The sequence below is a fragment of the Mus caroli genome, chromosome 11, assembly GCF_900094665.2.
Source record: "Mus caroli chromosome 11, CAROLI_EIJ_v1.1, whole genome shotgun sequence".
NCBI classification, from domain to species: domain Eukaryota; kingdom Metazoa; phylum Chordata; class Mammalia; order Rodentia; family Muridae; genus Mus; species Mus caroli.
Window position 1 is genome coordinate 98,871,768 of NC_034580.1, and position 21,395 is coordinate 98,893,162.

General features: G+C 48.0%; 1 protein-coding gene across 1 annotated transcript; it reads right to left on the reverse strand.

The window, feature by feature from the left end:
• Window positions 1-725: 725 nt before the first annotated feature.
• Window positions 726-20,409, reverse strand: Kif18b (kinesin family member 18B). Its single transcript, XM_021176093.1, has 16 exons — window positions 20,271-20,409; window positions 11,217-11,543; window positions 10,568-10,725; window positions 10,175-10,279; window positions 9,838-9,948; window positions 9,562-9,759; window positions 9,273-9,449; window positions 8,681-8,755; window positions 8,453-8,547; window positions 7,926-8,094; window positions 7,366-7,481; window positions 4,045-4,250; window positions 3,287-3,812; window positions 2,182-2,262; window positions 1,679-1,764; window positions 726-1,459 (listed from the first exon to the last, which is right to left on the reverse strand). Exons 2-16 carry the CDS (start codon window positions 11,533-11,535, stop codon window positions 1,383-1,385), a joined length of 2,499 nt encoding a protein of 832 aa, XP_021031752.1. The 5' UTR covers window positions 11,536-11,543; window positions 20,271-20,409; the 3' UTR covers window positions 726-1,382.
• Between the last annotated feature and the right edge of the window lie 986 nt (window positions 20,410-21,395).

Consider the following 21,395-nt stretch of genomic DNA (forward strand, 5'->3'; position numbering starts at 1 on the left):
AAGAACAGAGATAACCATGTTGAATTGCTGTGCGACCCAGTGAATGGGAAGGAATGTGGAGGGAGGGGAGGCACAGGCTGCAATGGACTCTGGCTAGGATCCACTTGGAGCCTTACTTCAGATTTTGGTACTATCCAAAGGCCATTCCTGACAGCACGATAAGCAACCTAAGGTTATAGCATGTATTGGACATCCAAGTAAGATTTCTCTTAAATCCACCCGGGGGTGGGGTGGGGGTGGGGAGGATCCTGAAATGAGGAAAATATTTTGTGTGCAGGCAACATGTATGCCATTGTGTGTGTGTGTGTGTGTGTGGTCAGAGGACAACTGTGGAGTCGGCTCTGGGATTAAACTCAGGTTGTCAGGCCTGCAAAACCAGAGCCCTTACATGCCGAGCCATCTCCCAGGCCCAGGAAGAGGACAGTTACTGGAGTGAGGAGCCCAGCACAAGCCCAGACCAAAAGGCTGTAGGAGGCCAGGCAGGTATTGTTTTCTGGATTCTTAGGCTGCAAGCATGCTAAACAAGCACCCTACCACTGGGCTACAGGCCTAGACGTTCCCTGTGGATTTCTTTCACCTTATATAGCAAAAGTTGGCTTCTAACTCCTGATCCTGATCCTTTTGCTTCAGCTTTAACATGTGCTGGGATCACAGGCATGTGTCACCACACCCAGCTTGAAGTCTTCAGGGTAAGAAAGAAAAGTCAGCACTAACTTTCCAGAGTGTAGAAGGAAGAAGACACCAAAGACGGAGACGTTTATTATTACAGCAAAAAAATAATCTATATATCTATAGGCATACACCTATGTGTATACATATAAATACAATACATGTGAATGTGGAGAAGCCAAAGATGAGAAGGATGCCTAAATACTGACACAACCAGCTAGCATTTAGACCTAAGGCTCTATCCTTACAGTCCCCTCTCTCCTTACATTTTGAATGTATGCTGTGTTTAGCACCAGGAGAGCTAAGCCGGCATTTGTCAGCAACCTCTCTTGTCCACCTTCACTGTGCTGAGCCCTGTTGTCAGACATGAAGCTGAGGGGTAAAGAACAGAGCCCAAGAGTTCCCTGCTTCTGTGGAAGGCTTTGGGAATGAGAAACCCTGACAGGATCCTTTAATACAGCCACACGTTTAACACTCACAAAGGAATATGTATATACCAAGAAGCTGAGTGTGAAAGAGATTAATAAAGAAGGCAAATAGACAAGTGGTTGGGGAGGGGTGTTAACAGAGCTAAGGCATGGTGGTGTTAATTGCTCCAAGGTGAGGAAGGCAGGCTAGGGACTCTTGGCATTGGCAGCTGTAGACAAGAGAAGGCTATTGGCGAATCAGAACAATCGTGGATGCCAGGAGTCCCTCGTGGTCAGAACACTCAGTTAATAGGACTCTGTCACCCCAGTCAGTTCTTTAGGAGTCCTCTGGTCATCAAGGCAGTGGGGGCTCAAGGGTGGCTCTGCAGGTCAGTTAGACAGAGAGGGGTACAGAAAGACAAAGTGAGGCTCTGCCCACAACTCTTGCCTCTCGTCCCGTCCCCTCCTCCCTCTTGAGGGTCCCTGAAATGTTTCAAAGTATTCCAGGCCCTCCTTCCACCTGGGTCCCCACGCACCCTGCCCCACACCCCATTTTCGTCTACCACCTCTGCCCAGTTATGCTTGTCCCCAGTTCCAGTCACCTGGGACTGTGAAGGGCCTGTCTGGCTTCTTTAAGGTGCTACTGTGGAGACGGGCAATACAGCTGCGGCCTCGGGAGACTGAGGGCCTGAAGGAAGGAAAGCAAGGAGACAAGAAGTAGAGAAGGTTCCAGGTATGTTCTGGACCCAGGCGTGTGCTGAAAGGGTAAGCTAGGCACTAAACCTCGAGGGCAGAAGCTAAATGGCAGTTTTCAAAACCACGTGAGAATGGGAGGCACAAAGAGGGCAAGGCTTGTGGAATGAGGGACATTCAAGGGAGCAGAGGTAAAGGAAGGAAGGTTAACCAATGAACAAGGCCCCACATCATCTCTGGGAAAATCCTGTGATAAATAAACACCAGAGAAATCCCAGCACGAGAACCAAATACTGGCCCTTCTCACAGTTTCTTGGCTGCTTTCTCCAAGGTGAAAGAAAACCAGTGGGGACCTGTTCTCAGTTGGTGCCCATTGCTCTAGTTAGAGCTTTCTCCCCACCACCAGCCTCACCTCATAGCATGCCTCTTCTTGCTGGCAGTGACTGCAGGAAGAGAAGGCTTGGGGCCCTTCGTGAATATGAAGACAGGTGCGCTGTGGGGGTGGGAGAGACAGGTCAGGAGGGAACCAGAAACGCTGCAGACAGTCTCCTCTCTCCAGCCACCTCCAGCTTGCAGGAAGGAAGGTTGGACCAAATGACCGGAGGCTTCTTTCTGCTAAGAGGTGGTCTCTCTCCCTGCCTCTCTCAGCCCGGGCTGACAGCTGAGTGACAGCCCTGTTCTGGGAGAACATCCAGATGTCAGTTTCTTGTGTGTCCTGGGAGCTGGAGTTCAAGCAATTTCACCCTTCCACCTGCCCAGCTCTGAGCTTGTTACTGAGAGTCGGCTCAGGGGGCATGGAAGGTGTGGGCTGTGGGTGGACAGCCTGCTGGCCTCTGCCTTACATGTCCAGGTCACTCTGCCACTTGTTCAGTCCTGAGCAGATAGCTGTTCCCTTCCCCCATCGTGTAGTCAGAGGGCAAAGGCTCTGTCTTTGCACTAGAAAATAATAAATTAAGTTTTCCTTTCATAGTGCCCTGCCTGACCCCTTTGGTTTTTTTCAGACAGGGTTTCACTGTGTAGCCCTGGCTGTCCTGGAACTCATTATATAGCCTAGGCTGGCCTTGACCTCACAGAGATCTGCCTGCTTCTGCCTCCTGAGTGCTGGAATTAATGGTATGTGCCACCATGTTGTCTTCCTTTCCTATTCTCCAACACTGGGATAGAGAGAAAAATCTGGAGTACAAGTAGATGAAATCGGTATTTGTCTGCGGGACACAAACTCAGAGCAGGACATGGAACCAAAGCAGAGCATCAGGGTAGATAGGCTGGGCCTGCTAAGCCCTGGTTTCCTGATGACCCTGCCTGAGTTAAGGTCCTATTAGCTCCTCCTGAGCATGCCACAAACCAGCACAGAGTTGGAGGATGAGGCATAGGTACACATTGCCTTACAACTGCATACTCTGCTTTCCTGGGCCTGGGCACAAGGCTGTCAAGTGACCAAGAGGAGGCAGATGGCAAATGTCTCCGCTCCAAGAGTCAGGCTACCTTCCATCTTCTGGCAGATGTGGGAGACTCACCTGGGGAGAGAGGGTTGGTCTGTGCTGTTCAGCTCCGGGGAAACTTTTTCCCAGTCAACAAATTCCTGGAAGCTGGGTTTGGAGGGGGACTCCTCAGAGACATTGAAGGTGGTGTTGAGGTCCCGAGTGGGTAGGGCCAGAGGAGTGGAACAGTTCTGTAAGGCAGAAGGGCCCAGGGGTACCCGGCTTTTAATGACTGTGGCTGGGCAGACTCGGGAGGAGGGGGAGGGAGAAGAGGCCCTCTCTCTTTTGGGAGTTCTCGGCTCAGAGGACGGCTGGGCCTTAGGTAGAGAGCCCCTTCTTAGGCAGGGGAGGAAGGACTGGCGCTGGCGCTTCATCTCCAGATTTGGGGCTGGTAGGCTGCCTGGCTCTTCGGGGGTCAGCTTCCTTTTCTTCTCCTTGGTAGGCTTTTGGAACGTCTTATCTGAGGTGCAGTCAGGTTCGAGTGGGGTCCCCAGAGTGTGTGTGAGACCATTCAGTTGCTTTGCCATGGTCCTGGTCACTGGACCACAGTACCCTGAAGACTCTGGCCAGAGAGAAGGGAAATGCTGAGATGAGACTGGGGCTGGCTAGAGAGAAAGAGGGTGTATAGAACAGGGGGCAGACGGCAGAGGCACAAAGAGCCTCAACCCCTCGGTTCTCTTTGGCCTGCTTTAGTAAGCTCCAGCCTCCCACCACAGCCTAAGCCAGCATGTGGGTCCAGTCCACACCTTGGCTGTAGGCGGGCCTTAGAGGTTGTACTACGAGGTGACACTCACTAGACTCGGAGCACAGCGCCTGAGCTAGCGGGTCCCCTCTGGCCAGACCAGGAGACCTGGGGCTCTCAGCCCTGTGGTCAACGCTTTCCTTGAGCACTAGTTGCTGCAGGGTCTCAAACTCTGAGATCATGTCAGGAGTCAGGAGGTTGGCTGCCTGCAGCAGGGAGTACTGTCGCTGGGCCAGGCGGAGCACCCGGAGGGCCAACCTGGAACAGAGGATAGAGAGTTTGCATATAACTTACTGAGATCGAGGTTGACCAGGCAGGCAGGCATCTAGATGTGACAGAGGGCAATTGGGCTCTCCTGCTAGCTCCCTCTGTCTTGCCCCAGACTAGCTTACTTGCTTCACCCTCCTGCTGGCCATGGGTCCTCTCTGGCATACCCTTAATGAAAGCCAACGCCCCCAACAGGCAATGGTGGGAGGTGTCACCCATTATACATGCCCCACAACCAAGCCAGTGACTTGGGAAAGCGACCTTAGACTTGGGAGGTCTGAATTCCTCCTCAGCTCTGCCCCTTGATATTGCTGTGGTCTTTTGGTCTCATGTGGCTCAGACTGGCCTTGAACGTGCTATATAGCTCAGGATGACACTCCAGATCTACCCTCTGGTCTCCCCCTCCCAAATGCTAGCAATACAGATGTGTGCACTCCTAGCTTAGTGCTGTGGCTGATGTTCATTTACCCTGAGGGGAAGATAAGAATTAAGAACCCGGATCCAGTCAGTGCTGCTCAGATCCCAGCTCAACACGTCCCCAGTGGCAAGATCCTGACTCACTGGTTAGCTCTGTCTCTACAGTTTAAAAATGGCTTAGAACAAGTACAATCACTTCATAGGGCTGCCGGAAATATTAACTAATATTATTTATTTATTGGTTCTTTAAGACAGGGTTTCTCTGTGTAGCTCTGGCTGTCCTGGGACTAGTTCTATAGACCAGGTTTGAGGCCAGCCTCAAACCCAGAGATCTGTCTGCCTCTGCTTCCTGAGTGCTGGGATTAAAGGTGTGCGCCACCACATTGGCTTAATTGTTGGTTGAGACGGGTTCACCACATAACTCTGGCTGGTCTGGAGCTCAGAGATCCTATCTAGCCTTCTGAGTTCTAGGACCAAAGGCATGTGCCATCATAGCCTGCCTAAGTGACTTACTTTACCTGCAGAAAACTTACAGAATGCCCATCACGCTAAACTATTATTTCTGTAAAATGGTATCTACTTTGTTGGAATATGGGGAGATTAAGTAAGACAGACTATGTTGACTGTGGCTTTGAGATTAAAAATGCCTTTGGAGATGTGTTTCCTAGCAAATAGCAGGGATCCTGAAAACGTGTGTGGAAACCAACACACATCTCACAGGCACCAGGGGACTATTTAAAGGAAACTCTGAGGGTAATGTGATTATTGATATTGTAAATTTAGATTCTCATAAAGAAAATTCCCTTCCTCTAAGGCACGCCTGTGATAAAAGAATAAACACAATTACCTCGGTACAGATTATTCACGGCAAATGATTTATCCTCAGGTAACCAACCACCTGTCTGGACTCTCTGGACCCTATCACTGCTCTCGGTCAGTGTGTGCTCAAGAAACACAAACTCATTTGGAAAAGCAGCCTCAAGGCCTTTGTGAAAGCAGACAGGACATTAATTAAAGAGGACACAGCACAAACTCTGTATCTTTTGAGCCACTGTTTATGAGGAAGATTTGAACTCTTTTGAAAAAGTGGGCATTGGGAGAGATAAGCAACCTGGCTCTCAGACAACTCGGGTCTGACTGTTTGCTGTGCCCTGGATAAAGGGCACAGCTCCCTTTGTGGACATGGGCTTTCAAATTAGGTTCCCAACACACATACGATAGAACAACTCTGTTTTGTCTGTCCTATGTATTAGACCTCAGCATAAGATTTCATGTGACACCTTTAATCCCAGCATGGGAGACAGAGGCAGATGACTTCTGTGAGTTGAGGCCAATGGAGTCTACATAGTGAGTTCCAGGACAGCCAGGACTATGTAGAGATACTCTAGTCTCCAAACAACAAAAACTGACCAACCAAACAAGATTTAAAGAGAAAAAAAACAAGGGAGAAGAAAGATTTTACAACTGAAAATTTAAAAAGTCTTAAAAAAACCACTGAACTGGAAAAAAAAAAAATCTCAAATCTATTCAATGCCCTGGTGGTCCAAGTTCTAATCAAGTCAAAGAGAAATTACTTTATCTGGTTGTCAGAGCTTTTTCAAATGCAAAGGACACTAAGGCAGCCTGTAACAGCTGATCTTTGGGACCCTGTGTCATATTTTATTAGTATTCCATTTCAAAGAACTTAGCGGGCATAAGAATTGTGATTTTCAAATCATAGCCTGGATGGAAGTAACTTGTCAAAGGCCACAAAGCCACAGGCAGAGCCAAAATGGTGACCAAGTGTCCTCTCTCTTTATAATGGGGACACCAGGAAGCAAGACACTGAATCACACATGGGAGCCAGCGGTTGGGAGGCCAGTGGGACATGCCACCCTTGTATCCCGGGCTCCTCAGGGTCCAGGGAGCTGGCAGCAGGAGACAGATAATGAGCCTTTGATTATTCAGGCCGCAGCATTTCTGCTGAGTCGGGAACAGACACTCCCCGACAAGAAATAAAATTAAGCAGGCCCTTCTGTCCAGAAGCTTTAAATACACTGCCTGGTGTGAACCATGCTGGGGAGGGGGAGGGGGCTGGCAGCAGCAATGCTAAATGGCCGGAGATTTGCGTACTGGGGCCATGGGAAAACTAGGGAAAATCCCCTCTATGTGACCCAGAAGAAATGGTCCAAATCTTTCCTCCTTTGGCTTGGGGTGGAGGCTCTTATTTACTCCTGGGGAAAATTAGCCACAATGCATAGTCAAACCTGACTCTGGGTTACCTCTCTTCCATGTGGAGCCTGTCTCCTCCTGGCTGTGGACAGCAGTTCTGCCTATGGGGGTTGGTAAGGTTTGGGGGTGGGGTGGGGGTGGGGTGGTATTGTTTACTTTCCTTGCGGGTCTGATTGCTAGAAAACAGCATGGGGTAAAGTTAATGAAAGGGGAGTTAAAACAGGTACACTCTTTTAATCCCAGCACTCCAGAGGCAGAGGCAGGAGGATGTCTGAGTTTGAGGCCAGCCTGGTCTACAGAGCAAGTTCCAGGACAGCCAGGGCTACACAGAGGAACCCTGTCTCTAAAAGCCAAAAGAAAAGAGACTTAACTATCAGCTAAGCACCAGAACTTTAATGACATTCTAAACATCAGCTGTCACCCCAGGAGGCTGTCCTGTTACTTCCCACCCTGGACTCATAGGAGACAAGACACCTACTGTTTGGAGTGGTCCGCATCCTGTTTCTGTGGTGAGTGTTGGCCCATGCCTGGCTTCGCCTGTACACTTGGACTAGGGGACCCGGGCAGGTTCGGCTCTGGCTTCTGGGTTGGATACTACAGGAGGAGGAGGCATTAACGGAGCAGCCAGGATGAGCTCTTAAAACCCTTCCCCTGGGATGCTGACATGTCTCAGCAGACCAAGGGCCTTGCCACTAAGTCCAAAAACCTGGGTTCAATCCCTGGGACCCACGTGGTAGGAGGAGAGAACCAACTCTCACAAATTATCCTCTGAGTTATCCATATGCACTACGGCATGGACACACACACATACAATAAACAAACAAACAAATGTTCAAAAATAAACAAATAAAATCCTTCCCTCCTTTCTCCCAGTCACTTTCAGGCAAGTAAGAACCTGACAGATTCAAGACACACATGTAAGCAGAGATGGGGAGCTGCCTTCCCTATATCCCACGAGCCCAAGTCTTTTTAAGGCTCAGGTTTCACACATAACGCCTCCCCCCTACACACACACACACACCCTCCCCAGAGTCCTGCCTGTTTGTCCTGGGGGCACTGCTCCTGCTCTGAAGCGCTTTCTTCCACAATCTCCTGTCCCTGGGCGTCTGATCCCAGGCTCTCCTCTTGAAGAGTTTCATTCTGTGCATGGCACTCTGGGGTAGAGGACTGGCTGGAGGGCCCAGGCTGTAACGAGGAGCTAGAAAGGCTAAGGAAGAGATGAATTTTGAGGTCTAAGAGGGGGAGTAAACAAGGGGAAGCAGAATGTTTTGGTATCTGGGTGGCAGAGCCCCATCTGCCACACGGGAGTGACAAACGGGCACTGGGAGTGGGAGCCCGATGCTGACCTCCTCCTAATGAAGAGACGCTCGTTTGTGTTTTTGGGCTAGGATGTTAGTTGCCCATCTAGGTAACTTTTAGTTGTTGGGTCTGGTGAGGAACCCCTTGTTTAAGGAGTTGGAACATAGGCAAATATTCCTAGCTCACCAAGTGGCAAAAAAAGAATGGGGCTCTTTCCTTCTGCGGCTGACTGGAAGGGTGGGTCAGGAAAGGGCAGCCAAACTTACCTTTGTGGTATGCTCAACGTGGGGGGCGGTGGAGGCTGCTGCAGGGCCTGGGCTCCAGCCTCATACATCTGGAGTTTCTCCCTCAGGAAGGCTACCTGAAACAACAGTAGCTAGCTCAGTCTGCAGAGTCCCAGGTGACCACAAACACAGGGCACAGAACCCCAGCAGGACTACAAACTTGTGTGTCTTGCTCCCAGCCCTAAGTCTGGTTCGCAGAGGATGCCTCACCTCAGCCTGGAGCTGCTGGCAGACGGTGGCATATTGGCTAATGTGGTGGTCCACACTGATCACGTTGCTCTTCAGCTGAGATGGAGACACAGAAGAGATTTGTTTACTCAAACAGCTACCCCCATGACAGGGATAGGGAAGCCCACTCATGTTACTGAGACTCCCTCTCCCAAGTCAGTAATATGCCTGGGAGCACACCAAGGGGCAGAGGATTGTGAGCCCTGAGTCCTGCCTATGACTGGAACACTCTAGATAGGCAGAGGGCTGCTCTGTAGCAGCTCCAGGGAAGTGGAGTCCACTGCAGAGACAGGCAGGGTAGACTAGAACTCCTCTGCCTTTGGAGGGGTCAGTGTACGTGGGTACCTATGCCACTTTTTGAACCTAGATAGGGCTTTGCTGCCTATAGCAAGACTAGCCCATCGTCCCTCAGTCTAGCTGAAGTCTTCCTCAGGACAAAGTAACACTCACAAAGACATTGGTGAGTACAGGGCAGTTCTTGTGCCTGGGGCACTGAACAGGAATCTAAAGAGGCTGTCTAGGGCTTGTCCCCCTCTCCACTCAGGTTGGGGGCTCCCTCCCTACTGGCACGCACCGTGAGTCTGATCTCCTTGGCACGGTCAGCATACTTGAGGGTGTTGTAAGTATCCTCGTAGGTCAGGCTGGAAGGGCTGATGGCAGCAATCATCACAGTGCGGCAGTTGCCCCCAATGGAGTCCTTGAGCAGGCGGGTCAGCTTGCTGTCTCGGTAGGGTACGTGAGACTTGCGGCCCTGGCAGCAGTAAGTGCGTAGCTGGGTTAAATTGCCCTGTCCTAGAGGGAAGGAACACCGGGTCCAGGTGCTCATTTTCTCTTCTTGGGGTGCTGGGCAAGCTCTGTGGTACCTTTGCATCAGCCAGGGCATTGAGGACATTAATGAGTGCTAACAGAGAGCGGTTGATGTTGGCACCCTCCCGCAGCCGCTCTCCTTTGGCATGGGTGCTGGATGCCCGCTCGGAGCCAGCCAGGTCAATCAAGCTCATCTTGGCTACTCGAAGGGCCTGGGTCAGTCCTGGAACCCGGTCCTGCTGCTTCACAAAGATCTGGGGAGCAGAGGGGAGGAGTGAGGGGTGGACACATCAGAGCCCTCAACTTTAGGCTGAACACATGCTGCTGCTCACCTGGAAAATGGCATGAGAGCGGGAGGATGTGGCGTTGGCGTCCGTGGGGTGCTGTGTGCGGCTGCAGTTGCCTCTCGTCAGCATCTCAAGTAATTGCTCAGCTGAGGCTGGCTACAGAAAAGATACCCAGGGAGGGGTTGTGTCTTACCACCAGGGCTTTTCTCCCGGTAGGAAGGTTGCTCTTCAGAGCCTGTCACACTCTACCACCATTACTGCCACCACCACTGCCCCCCTGGCTCCCATCACCTCCATGGTATCCAGGAGATTCCCAAGCTACATTTGAGGGACCCCCAGAGGACCAATGGAGTGGTGGCCACACCTGAGGCCCAGCAAATACCTGGTGGAAAGAAAGTCCCGGCACCACAACACCCTTATCTGGGTCCTCACGGATGGTGAGGGGCCCTTTGGGCTCCAGGAGGTCATGGATCTGCTCGTTGTACACCTTAGGAAGAAGGACAAGAGGAAGAGACCTGAGGAAGATCATCTTTCCCGGGACAGCAACACAGAGAGCATCCACAGGGTGGGGAGGGCCAGACTCAGTACAACCGACGTTGAGCCACCAAGCCCGCAGTGGTGCTTTGCGATGATGACAAGAGCAGAAGGACGGGTTTCCTTTTCACCTGATCTCTCATTGGGCTCTATCTGTTCCCTGGAGCCTTTCCCCCACCCCACCCGCTCCAGGTGTTCTGAGAATGAAGTGTGATGTGGGCCAGAGCAGGAGCAGCCCTACCTCCAGGTAACTGATGAGCACCTCGAATTGCTTTTCTTCCTGGCGGGCTTCCAGACGCCTGTACAGTTCCATGGTGGTCAGGTACATGATGCCGGGCTCTCCCTCCCTCCCCAGCATTGTGTGTGTCTTCCCAGCCCCGGTGGCACCATAGGCAAACACTATAAAGGACACAATGCGGAATGGGTGGCAGCAGGGCCAAATCTTTCTCCCCAAAGCTGTCCCAGAACATTTCCACCAAGCTCGGCCTTCCCAAGTCCCTTTCCCCTGCTGCCTGTGACCAGAGTCCCAAGGCTTTGAGAGTCCCATTGGTACCCCTCAGTGCTCAAGTTTAGCCTGTGGGCTTCTGGTCAGTAGGATCTGCACTGGAGTTGAGAACTATTCTTTCCTTCTCTATGCTATGGCTATCTTCTGATACAGATCCACAGTTTGTGAATACACACACTCCCACTCCCATACACACACATGTGGTTTCACGGCCCGTGTTTCTTTCCTCTAGAGTGTTGTAAGCACCACGAGTTCAAACTCGGTGTCTAACTAATTGGCTACTGTAGACTAGGACCCAGTGCAATTCAAGTGAATGAGTGGACCCCACCCCCAAAGCAGAGATATCAGAAGGCAAGCCAGAAACTACCCAGCAGGCAGTTCTCACCTGAGCAGTTGTAGCCCTGGAGGAAGCTGTCGAGGATGTTGTGTGTGGTGTGCTGGAACACATCCTCCTGAGTGGCCATCTCACCAAAGACACGGTCAAAGACAAATGTCAAGTCTTTGCCCTTCTTCTTGGGGCCATTGTGGGAACCACTCCATTTTAGGCCAGGAAATCCCCCATCACACTCCTCGGGGTCAAACACCAGCATCCGCTCGTCTACCACCTGAATCACAGGCCGCCGCTGACTCTCTAGCTCCTTAGGGGTGGGAGGCCTCACCCGCACGACCACCCGAACCACGCTGTCTTCCACAGCCATCACCATGGCAACACCTGTGCAGAGAGATGAGGACCACACCAGCTCTAGTGTATGCTTCAGTATCAAACGGCCTTCCTTCCACCTTCCTAGTGGCCAACCTCCGCTCTAGTATGTCCTCCATAGAGCAAGACATCGGTAGCAGAATCAACTATTAATACATCTTTCTCACTTGAAATAGCACTTCTGTCATATTCAAATGGCTTTGCTTCCAAAGATCTTTTACTGTACTTCCTATATTTTCCACTAAGCCATTTGGCTACAGGGCCAGTGAAATGGCTCAGCAGGTAAAGTTGCTTATAGCCAAGCCTAATCCCCAGGATTCCTGAAAGTTTTTGTCTGACCCAACACATGCTGTGTGGCATGGCCACTTTATGAGAAATAAAATGTAATAAACAATGTATATATTCACACTCCTTCCATACTTTTCCTATCATTAAAACGCACTTTAGCCGGGCAATGGTGGCACACGCCTTTAATCCCAGCACTTGGGAGGCAGCCTGGTCTACAGAGTGAGTTCTAGGACAGCCAGGGCTACACAGAGAAACCTTGTCTCGAAAAAATAAAAACAAAACAAAACCAAAAACCAAAAAAAAAAAAACCCCCCCCAAAAAAAACCCAAAAAAACAATGCACTTTAAATCTATTAGCAAGACTCCCTCACTGGACTTTTTCTTAACTTTGTTAGTTATTCTCAGGCATTTGTTGTGCTATTTGACTTTTTAAGAAATTTTATTGGCAATAGCCTGATTTTGAAAAACTATAATCCCAGTTACAGAAAAGGATGAAGCAGGAAGACCATGGGTTCAGGGCCTGCCTAGGCTACAGAGTTGGGTTCTGTCCCAGGTAAATAAGAATGTTGGAGCCACTGGGTGTGGTGGCGCACGCCTTTAATCCCAGCGCTCCGGAGGCAGAGGTAGGCGGATTTCTGAGTTTGAGGCCAGCCTGGTCTACATACAGAGTGAGTTCCAGAACAGCCAAGGCTACACAGAGAAACCTTGTCTCAAAAAAAAAAAAAAAGGAATGTTGGAGCCAAGTTTATGTGAAGCTCTGGCTGCCATGGCAACACCAAGAGGGAAAGAAAAGAGAAACAAATTGGAAGTTGGAGTGTGGTTTAATGGAACACTTATACTAGCATAATTGAGGCCTTGGGTTTGATCCCCAGCACCACTAAATACATATTTAAATACGTAAGAAAAAATTGTCCTGGCTGGAGAGATGGCTCAGCGTTTAAGAGCATTGACTGCTCTTTCAGAGGTCTGAGTTCAATTCTCAGCAACCACATGGTGGCTTATAACCATCTGTAATGGGATCTGACACTCTCTTCTGGTGTGTCTGAAGACAGCAACAATGTACTCACATATATAAAATAAATAAATCTCTTTTAAAAAAAATGTCCTTTTCCCTCAAAAATAACCCTGATATTAGTACAGCTGAAATGACACCAAATTTACATACTTATTAACTATTTGAGGCTGCATGTGGTGGTGACAGCTTTAGTCCTAGCACTCAGAAGGCAGAGGAAGGAAGATGTCTGAGTTCCAGTACAGCTGAGGCTACCTAGCTAGACCTAGTCTCAAAAATCAAAACCTCCTAAACAAACAAGACATTTTAGGCAAAAGTGTGGCTATTGATTATTTAGATACATTTTATATTGAATATGTTTTCATCTTTTAAATAAAAATTTTCCAGATATGTAATTACAATATGTAATCTCAAATAATTTATTTTGTGTATGTACATGTATGGATACTATATGTGGGACCAGAAGAGGGCATCAGATGGTAGCTGCAAGTCCCCCTAGGTTGGTGTTACGGGTATCAAATTCTGGTACCCTGAGAAGACAGTAAATGTTTTCAATTGCTGATTCATCCCTCCAGCTGTAATTACTGTGACTAGGTTACTTAGCCATTTATTACTAAGTCATCTCTCCAGCCCATTCTATTATTTTAAATACAGTTGTTATTAGAAAGATACAGAGCTTTTTGTACCTGCTGATGTTTGTGTCTTCTCTCCCTGGGGTATATTATTGGCTATTACTGGTATTAAGGTAACCCTGGGGAAAACCTGCCTTAACTGTAATAAAACTTGTAACATTTTTGTTTGTTTGCTTGAGACAGGGTCTCATGTAGCTCAGGCTAGCTACAAACTTGCTACACAGCAGTGGATGACCCTAAACTGCTTCTGCTCCTCTCACCTCCACCTCCCAAGTGCTAGGATGAGCTTGCCATGGACCCAGTAAGGATAGATGACTGTTGTTAGCAATTTTCAGGCGGCTTTTATTTCTTCATGTAGTGATTTTATTTTGATACATTTTTTGAGATAGGGTCCCAAGTTGCTCAAGCTGGTTTTTTTAAACTATGCAGCTGAGAGCAGCCTGGAAGTCTTGATCTTCCTGCCTCTATGTCATGTTTAAGATGCCTTTTTTTTTTTTTTTTTTCTGGGCTGGGGAGGCAGAGGCAGGATAGTCAAGCTCTGTGAGTTGGAAGACAGCCTGGTCTACATAGTAAGTTCCAGGACATCCAAGGATATGTGGTGAGAGATCCTGCTTCAAAAAAAACCATTTCTTCTCCAAAGCAACACATTTTTTTTTACACTCCTGTCCAATACCTTCCTTTCTTTCTTTTTTTTTAAATAACCATAATTAGTTTTATTATTTAACAAGTATACATTTTAAAAGGTTTATTTTTAATTTTTTTTATAATTTTTTTTATTACATCTTTTCCTCAATTACATTTCCAATGCTATCCAAAAAGTCCCCCATACCCTCCCCCCTACTTCCCTACCCACCCATTCCCATTTTTTTAGCCCTGGCATTCCCCTGTACTGGGGCATATAAAGTTTGCATGTCCAATGGGCCTCTCTTTCCAGTGATGGCCAACTAGGCCATCTTTTGATATATGTGCAGCTAGAGTCAAGAGCTCCGGGGTACTGGTTAGTTCATAATGTTGTTCCACCCATAGGGTTGTAGATCCCTTCAGCTCCTTCGGTACTTTCTCCAGCTCCTCCATTGGGGGCCCTGTGATCCATTCACTAGCTGACTGTGAGCATCCACTTCTGTGTTTGCCAGGCCCCGGTATTTTTAATTTTTTAAAAATATTTTTATTAGGTATTTTCCTCATTTACATTTCCAATGCTATCCCAAAAGTCCCCCATACCCTCCCCCCCACTCCCCTACCCAGCCCCACCCACTCCCACTTTTTGGCCCCGGCGTTCCCCTGTACTGGGGCATATAAAGTTTGCAAGTCCAATGGGCCTCTCTTTCCAGTGATGGCCGACTAGGCCATCTTTTGATACATAATACCTTCCTTTCTTACATTTTGTTCTTTATGGAGATAAAATTGTTATGAATAGTGAAGTTTTAAAAATCTTTCTTTCCACCTGGCAAGCAATTATTTCAAGATCATTTATTGAGGACAATTTCTTTCCCACCTATTTCAAACGCAAAACAATTTTTAGAGGCATGATCTTATCTGTGGGCCTTGCTCCGCCGTTGCTGCTTCCCTGGCTCACCACTGTCGCCACTCCTCTGTAACGTGTCTCCCTGTCCTCTTTCTCTTGGTTATTCTCGGGAATCTGGCCTTGCATGTAAGTTTAGAATTCTCTGGTAAAGCCCCTTGAAGAAAATCTTACTAAGATTTTAATTTGGATTTATTTATTTATTTAGAGACAGGGTTTCTCTGTATAGCCCTGGCTGTCCTGGAACTCACTCTGTAGACCAGGCTGGCCTCGAACTCAGAAATCGCCTCTGCCTCCCAAGTGCTGGGATTAAAGGCGTGTGCCACCACGCCTGGCCAGTCTGGATTATTTTTAGCTTATAGGTTAACAGGAGAAGACTTCCTGACCTTATGATACAGAAGCTCCCTACCCAGGACCTGCTGTCTCTTCCCATGCAGTCACTTGGAAACTTTATAATCTTCAGGAAAACTTCATAATTTTCTTCTCATGAGTATCGTACACTCTTGATTAGGATTATTACTAGTTATTGCACAGTCTTTGTTATATTGTGAATAGAAACCTTTTAAAATTGCATTTTCAAAACCAGTTTATAGTTTGCCAGATTATAGACAGGAAAGCTTTGAATATCTGGATGCATAACCTGCATCTGCCCAGAATGCCAAATGCTCTTATTAGTTCTAATAGACTGCCATTGATTCTCTTAGGCCTTTCAATTACATGATAATATAGTTTGCAAATAATGACAGTTGCTTTCTATTTTCAGCTCTTCGTTATTTGGTTGCCTAGCCTCCACTGCCCGGGAGGGATGTAGGAATGGGTGCTTGGTGAAATGATTGCACTGTGTCTCTGCCTGAATCTGTTGATGCACAGGGTAACACAACAGATCCCCCAGAGTTAACCTGGTAATAATTCCAGAGGCTTCCAGCCTGTAGTCATTTGGTACTCCTTCTTATCTCGGTGCCTGTCTGTTTCTCCTTTGAGCAAGCTACCAAAGTTAGGGGTGGATTTTTTTGGAATGTGTGCAGGAGTCAGTCGGGCCAGCTCTAGGGACATATTAACATGGGGGAAGGAACAAGAGCTGCTCCTGAGGGATATAAACAGATGAATGCTCTCCCGATAAAGGCTATACCTGCTGATCAGTCATAATGAAGGTCACTCAGCAAAGGAAGTGGGCCTTCTGCTGAATATTCTGGCCAACAGCTTGGGGTTTCCTTGGGGAATGAGGCAGAAGTGAGCCATTTGAAACGCCTGTTCCTTCAGGAACTCCTTCACATCTTCCCAGCACCAAACAAGGGAAAGAAACCAACCAACAATAATCCTTTTATGTGTGTATAATTCAGTTTTCATCCTGGCAATCAGATTGTCATAATAAACATATTAGTGAAGTGCCCATCCCATCAAGGTCTGTTCAAAGCAGCTCACACGCATCATCTCCTTTATCTCCACTGCAACCCCACAAGATGGATAGTATTATTACACTCATTTTTCAGTGAGAAAATCGAGACAGAGAGGGTTAAGCAACTTGCCCAAGGTTCCAATACTAGTGAGTGATGGAGCGCCAGTTCCAACCCAGGCAGTCTGACCACAGAGCCTGCTGTCCTGTCTGATAATGATATTATATAGTATGCTGCGATGGCCACATGACTTTAATAGTCCCTATGTTTATATATTGACTATGATCCCTTTTATGGAACTAGATCATATGTTTTGAAAGCACTTGCAGATATGGACTCTACCTCATTTTCAACACTCAAGAGTTCCCTTTTCTTGTTTTACACTCACACTCCCAGGAGACCTGCTTCTCTGTGGGAACGGAAAGACGGAGCAAGCTCAGGTCCACACTGGCTGCCTCCCCAGCAGTCCCTGAGGCTGGGGAGAGCTCTAGCTGAGGAGGAGCCACAGAGCAGCCTAACATTCTAAGCAGGAAATTAAAAAGGGCACTGGCAAGGAGTACGCATAACCTTTACAGCTCTCTTCTCCCGCCTCCCGAGGGCAGGGAGGCCAGTCTGTTTGCCTAATGAGATGTTCTTTCTTCCCAAGACAGTGCTGGGGGCACCAGGTGCAGAATGTAAGGCAGCGCTCGGCATGGGTGCCCCAAGGACACCTGGGTCCTGGTCTGAGTTCTGCGTCTGACTCGTGGGGAGGTCTCTCCCTGAGCCACACAAGCCCATCAGTGTCATGTCAGCTTCTCGCTTTGAGAGCCAGCGAGAGCAGCTCCCAATCTGCTCCCACCCCAGGGGGATGGGGAGATTAATGAGAGAACGTTTGTCAAGTTTGCTTTGATCCTCGCTTGGAAAGAGCATTTCAGCCCAAAGTACAAGGGAGATGATTCTTTAATAAGATCTTCAGGGTTCGCAGGCAGCCACGCTCAAGTCCTATTTCTAACCCTGGGCAGCTCATTAAAACCCAGAGGCCAGTACGCCGCTGAGCTGGGGCCGGGAAGCCAGGATCCAGATGTTTTAGGGGTGGTTTCTCTTGCCCACCCTTGTAGGGATGAGATCAACCTCTGAAGACCCTGGAGGAGAATTTCTGAGGACTTGTGGGGATTCCCCCCTCTGCAGACAATGAGAGCTAAGACAGAGGGGAAGGAAGGCACTCTCCCCTGGTATTGCTACAGGGGCAGCGAAAGCCCCTTCACTGATTTTTAGCATTCCTTACACACTTGTGTCTTGTCTCACACACTCACCCCAAATATTTGGGGGCCTTTCTCAGCATGCAGCAGATGCTGACTGTACTTGTCCAATGAATGAATAAGGGCCAGCGAAGAACAGAGGCTTAACCCTAAAGCCTAAAAGTAAATATCATAGCTAACATTTACAGAGTGCTTCACTGAGTGTATCTGCATGGTAAGCACTCTAGGCCAAATGCTTTCTTTTCTTTACAAATGGCTTCTTTTAGCTTTCCCAACAATCCCATTCTGTGAGAATTGGTGCGCAAGTCATGGAACAAAGATACCCCATCAAATAGATGGTAGGCAAGGCTAGAACCTAAGCTCCCACCGAGACACTACTCCATCCTTGCACTAGTTAAACCTGCAGGTCAATCTAGTAGGGTTTTTTTTTTTTTTTGCCCAGCTTCTGGGCTTTGTACATCTCTCACCTTGGCATCCATAGAGCAGTGTGTTACAATAACTGCACCCTCCTGCACACAGCTTGCTTTTTCTATCCAGTGCTGGGTGCTGTACATGTCCTAATGCTGAGCTCTAATGGTTGATGCCTTTCTTTTGTTTTTCCTTTTCTTTGATCTGGATATACAGCTCAGCCTGGCCTTGAGATCTGGTGCCTCTGCTCTCCAAGTGCTGGGACTATACGCACATGCCACCACTATGTCTGCTTTGCTTATTCCCTCTTATTATAAGTTGTGATTTATTTTTCTTGTCTTACTGGCTAGGAGTCCTAGAACAGGATTGGCTGGAAGCAGCGATAGTGAGTGTTCTCCCTTCTTTACTCATTTACAGGGGATGTTCTTTGTCATTTCATACTTTGTTAGTTTAATGGCATTTGTCTCCATCCCCAGGTTACCCTGACCCACACGCGCAGACACTGAGCCCTGGCAGTGCAGAGGACTGAACTTAGGACCTTGAACATGCTACTTTCTGGTTTCTGAGGTTTTAGTTGAGGTTTTTACAAGCACACCTATAAAAAGGGTAGACTTGTAATTTTAATCGTGTTCAAAATAAAATCTAGACTCTTAAGATGGAAAGAAAAGGTTTGCTTTTCTAATTGACTGTAAATATCTGGGAATTGAGTGGTTGTTCGTTTGTTTGCATTTGTGTGAAGGTAATTTTTAAGCTAATTTAATCACCTCATTGACCTCACATCAACTAAAAATTCCTATAGCTTCTATTTTGGGAGGACCGTGGTGGGGGTGCTGAGAACTAAACTCAGGCCTCAGTGCATGCCAGGGAAGCATTTGCCTCTAGCTCACACCCCCAACCCCACGCCAGCTCTCTTTTAACTATAATTATGATCTATTTAACTGACTTCAGTATATTTTGTTTTAAATTCCCAAGTGTGAATTCAATTTTTCATTTGTATTTGTGTGTGTGTGGTGTTTTGAAAGAGTCTCAATACAACTGGCCTTCAACTCAGAGACTCTTCTCCTCTGCCTCTCTCTCAGGGGCTGGGCTTATAGAAGTATCTTACTATGCCTAGTTTGTATTTATAACTTAACTGCTTGAGGAGAGAGAATATAGTTTATACAATATTATGATAATTTCAGTTGATGTGTCACTAGATAAGAGAAAAGCTTTGCAAATGTCTCTAATAATACGATGCTTCTATACTTTTTTAAAAAAGGTATTAGGGCTAGGTTTGATCTCTAGACCATGAAAAGGAAAAAAAGGTACAATGGAGCTAAGTTAGATAACATAAAAACAAAGTCATGGAGAATGAGATGCCTTAAAATCCTGACAGGCGGAGGGTATGGTTCCATAATGAAATAGGCACGGAAGAAATAGGATCGGGGCATTGAAGGAAGTGCTGTTAACAACAAAAAGCTCATCCACAAAAGTAAAATTATATATGTCCTCCCAAGTCAAGCTTAACTACACTCTGTGCCTCGGTTTCTCAATATGCAAATTGTAATATTTTTAATTATCTGTCGCATCAGGTTTGTGTTAAGCTTGAATGGCATTCGGTTTTTAAGTGCCCAACAAATATTAGACACCGCTGGTAAAGTTATATGATACATCATCTCCCTATGATGCACAGAACCACCAAAACCAACACAAACCAGTATTTTAAGTTCTTTGGCACAAAACAGGCTCTACCTTGTACTTGTCACAGTAGCTCAAATGTCCAAGGCTAAAAGACTCGATCATCCTGGTACTAACAGAGGCCTGGTTTTCTTTCATGCACCCCAGTGTTTAGGAGTGTCCCAGTAACCAAGTTGCTTCCCTAGGTACACACACAGCCGCATAATCAGCTCTGACAAGACGAGCGGAGTGGCTCTCCCATTCTCTCCTGCCCGGCGTCCCAGATCTCCAATTCTGACCTGTAGAAAGACCCAATTCCACCTCCCACACGAGGAGGGGTAGCTGCTACGGAGCCGGGTGCACCTTTCAAAGGACCGGGTATACATGAGAGGACCTAACACGGGCCCCGGACCGTGGGACGCAGGGATCGCGATCGGCTGCACGCTCGGTGTAAAAGAAGTGCCCTCCTACTCGTCCCTGACCTGCCCAAACAAGTGCTGATTCGGGTTCCAGACAACTGCAGCGAGCCCGCGCAAACGACAGCTCTGCACCGAGCCCGCGGGGCCGCCCCACCGTCGACCAAAGCCTACCTCTCGGTTCCCGGCGCTGGTGTCGGGGGTCGCTTACGCGTCCCTCCGCCTCGGACAGGAGCCCTCGGACTCAGGAGAGAGCTCCCCCACACCCGATTCCACCGAACCAACCTTCTTCCGGCGCGGCGCGTTCAAACTAGCCGGTCCGCTCATCCGCGCTTCTCATTGGTCACCGCCCGGCTCGCTGATTGGCTGTTTCCTAAGTAACAAAGACAGCCGGAGGTGCGCTTGCGCACTAGTTCTCTTGCGCGCCTTGGGTCTCTTTGGCTGAATCAAACCGGACGGAGCAGAATTGCCACCAGAATCGAGTCTCTAGCGCTGTAACGAGGGAGTCCGCCCCGTCTCTGTGGTCTGTGGGCTGAGTTCAGCAGCGGTTACAGCGACCACACATTCGACAGAATTTAAAACCTGCTTTTGTGGCCCAAATAGGCACCCTCCAATTCAGAGTGGCTCCTGCCTTTAATCCCATCACGCAGAAGGCAAAGGCTGGCGGATCTATGTGAGTTCGAAACCAGCCAGCCTCCAGGTAGAGCGTTCCAGGCCAGCCTGAGCTACATGAGAGCTTTACTCGATCTCTCTCTCAAGTAAACTGTCCTCATGGTGGCGTTGTGAGCAAGTCTGGGGCATGTAAAGGTTACTGTAGGGTTTCCTTCACCACAACTGTGAACAAGCTAGTAGAGTCATTTAATACTGGATAACTTGACTCAGATTATTTATTCACCACACTTAGTTTAGTGAGGACCAAAACAATAAAATTACATGAAGTTAGGGTTAGTACAAAGCAACAAGAACACTGAATACTCTTGCCTTCTCCGACTTCAAAAGGAACAGTTGTTTAATGATAGCTTCCTGGTAAAGAGTGCCCTCCTCGCTTACTGTAAATCTGGTTTTGTTTTTGTTTGTTTGTTTTGTGCCCTAAACGTCCCCCCCACACACACACCCCAAGCCAAGGACCAAACCCAAGGCCTTTTCTTTTGAGTGAGTGAAGTTTGCTTGGTCTTTCATTTTATTTATTTATTTTTTAATGTTTATGAGTACCCTGTTGCTCTCTTCAGACACACCAGAAGAGGGCATTACAGATGGTTGTGAGCCACCATGTGGTTGCTGGGAATTGAACTCAGGACC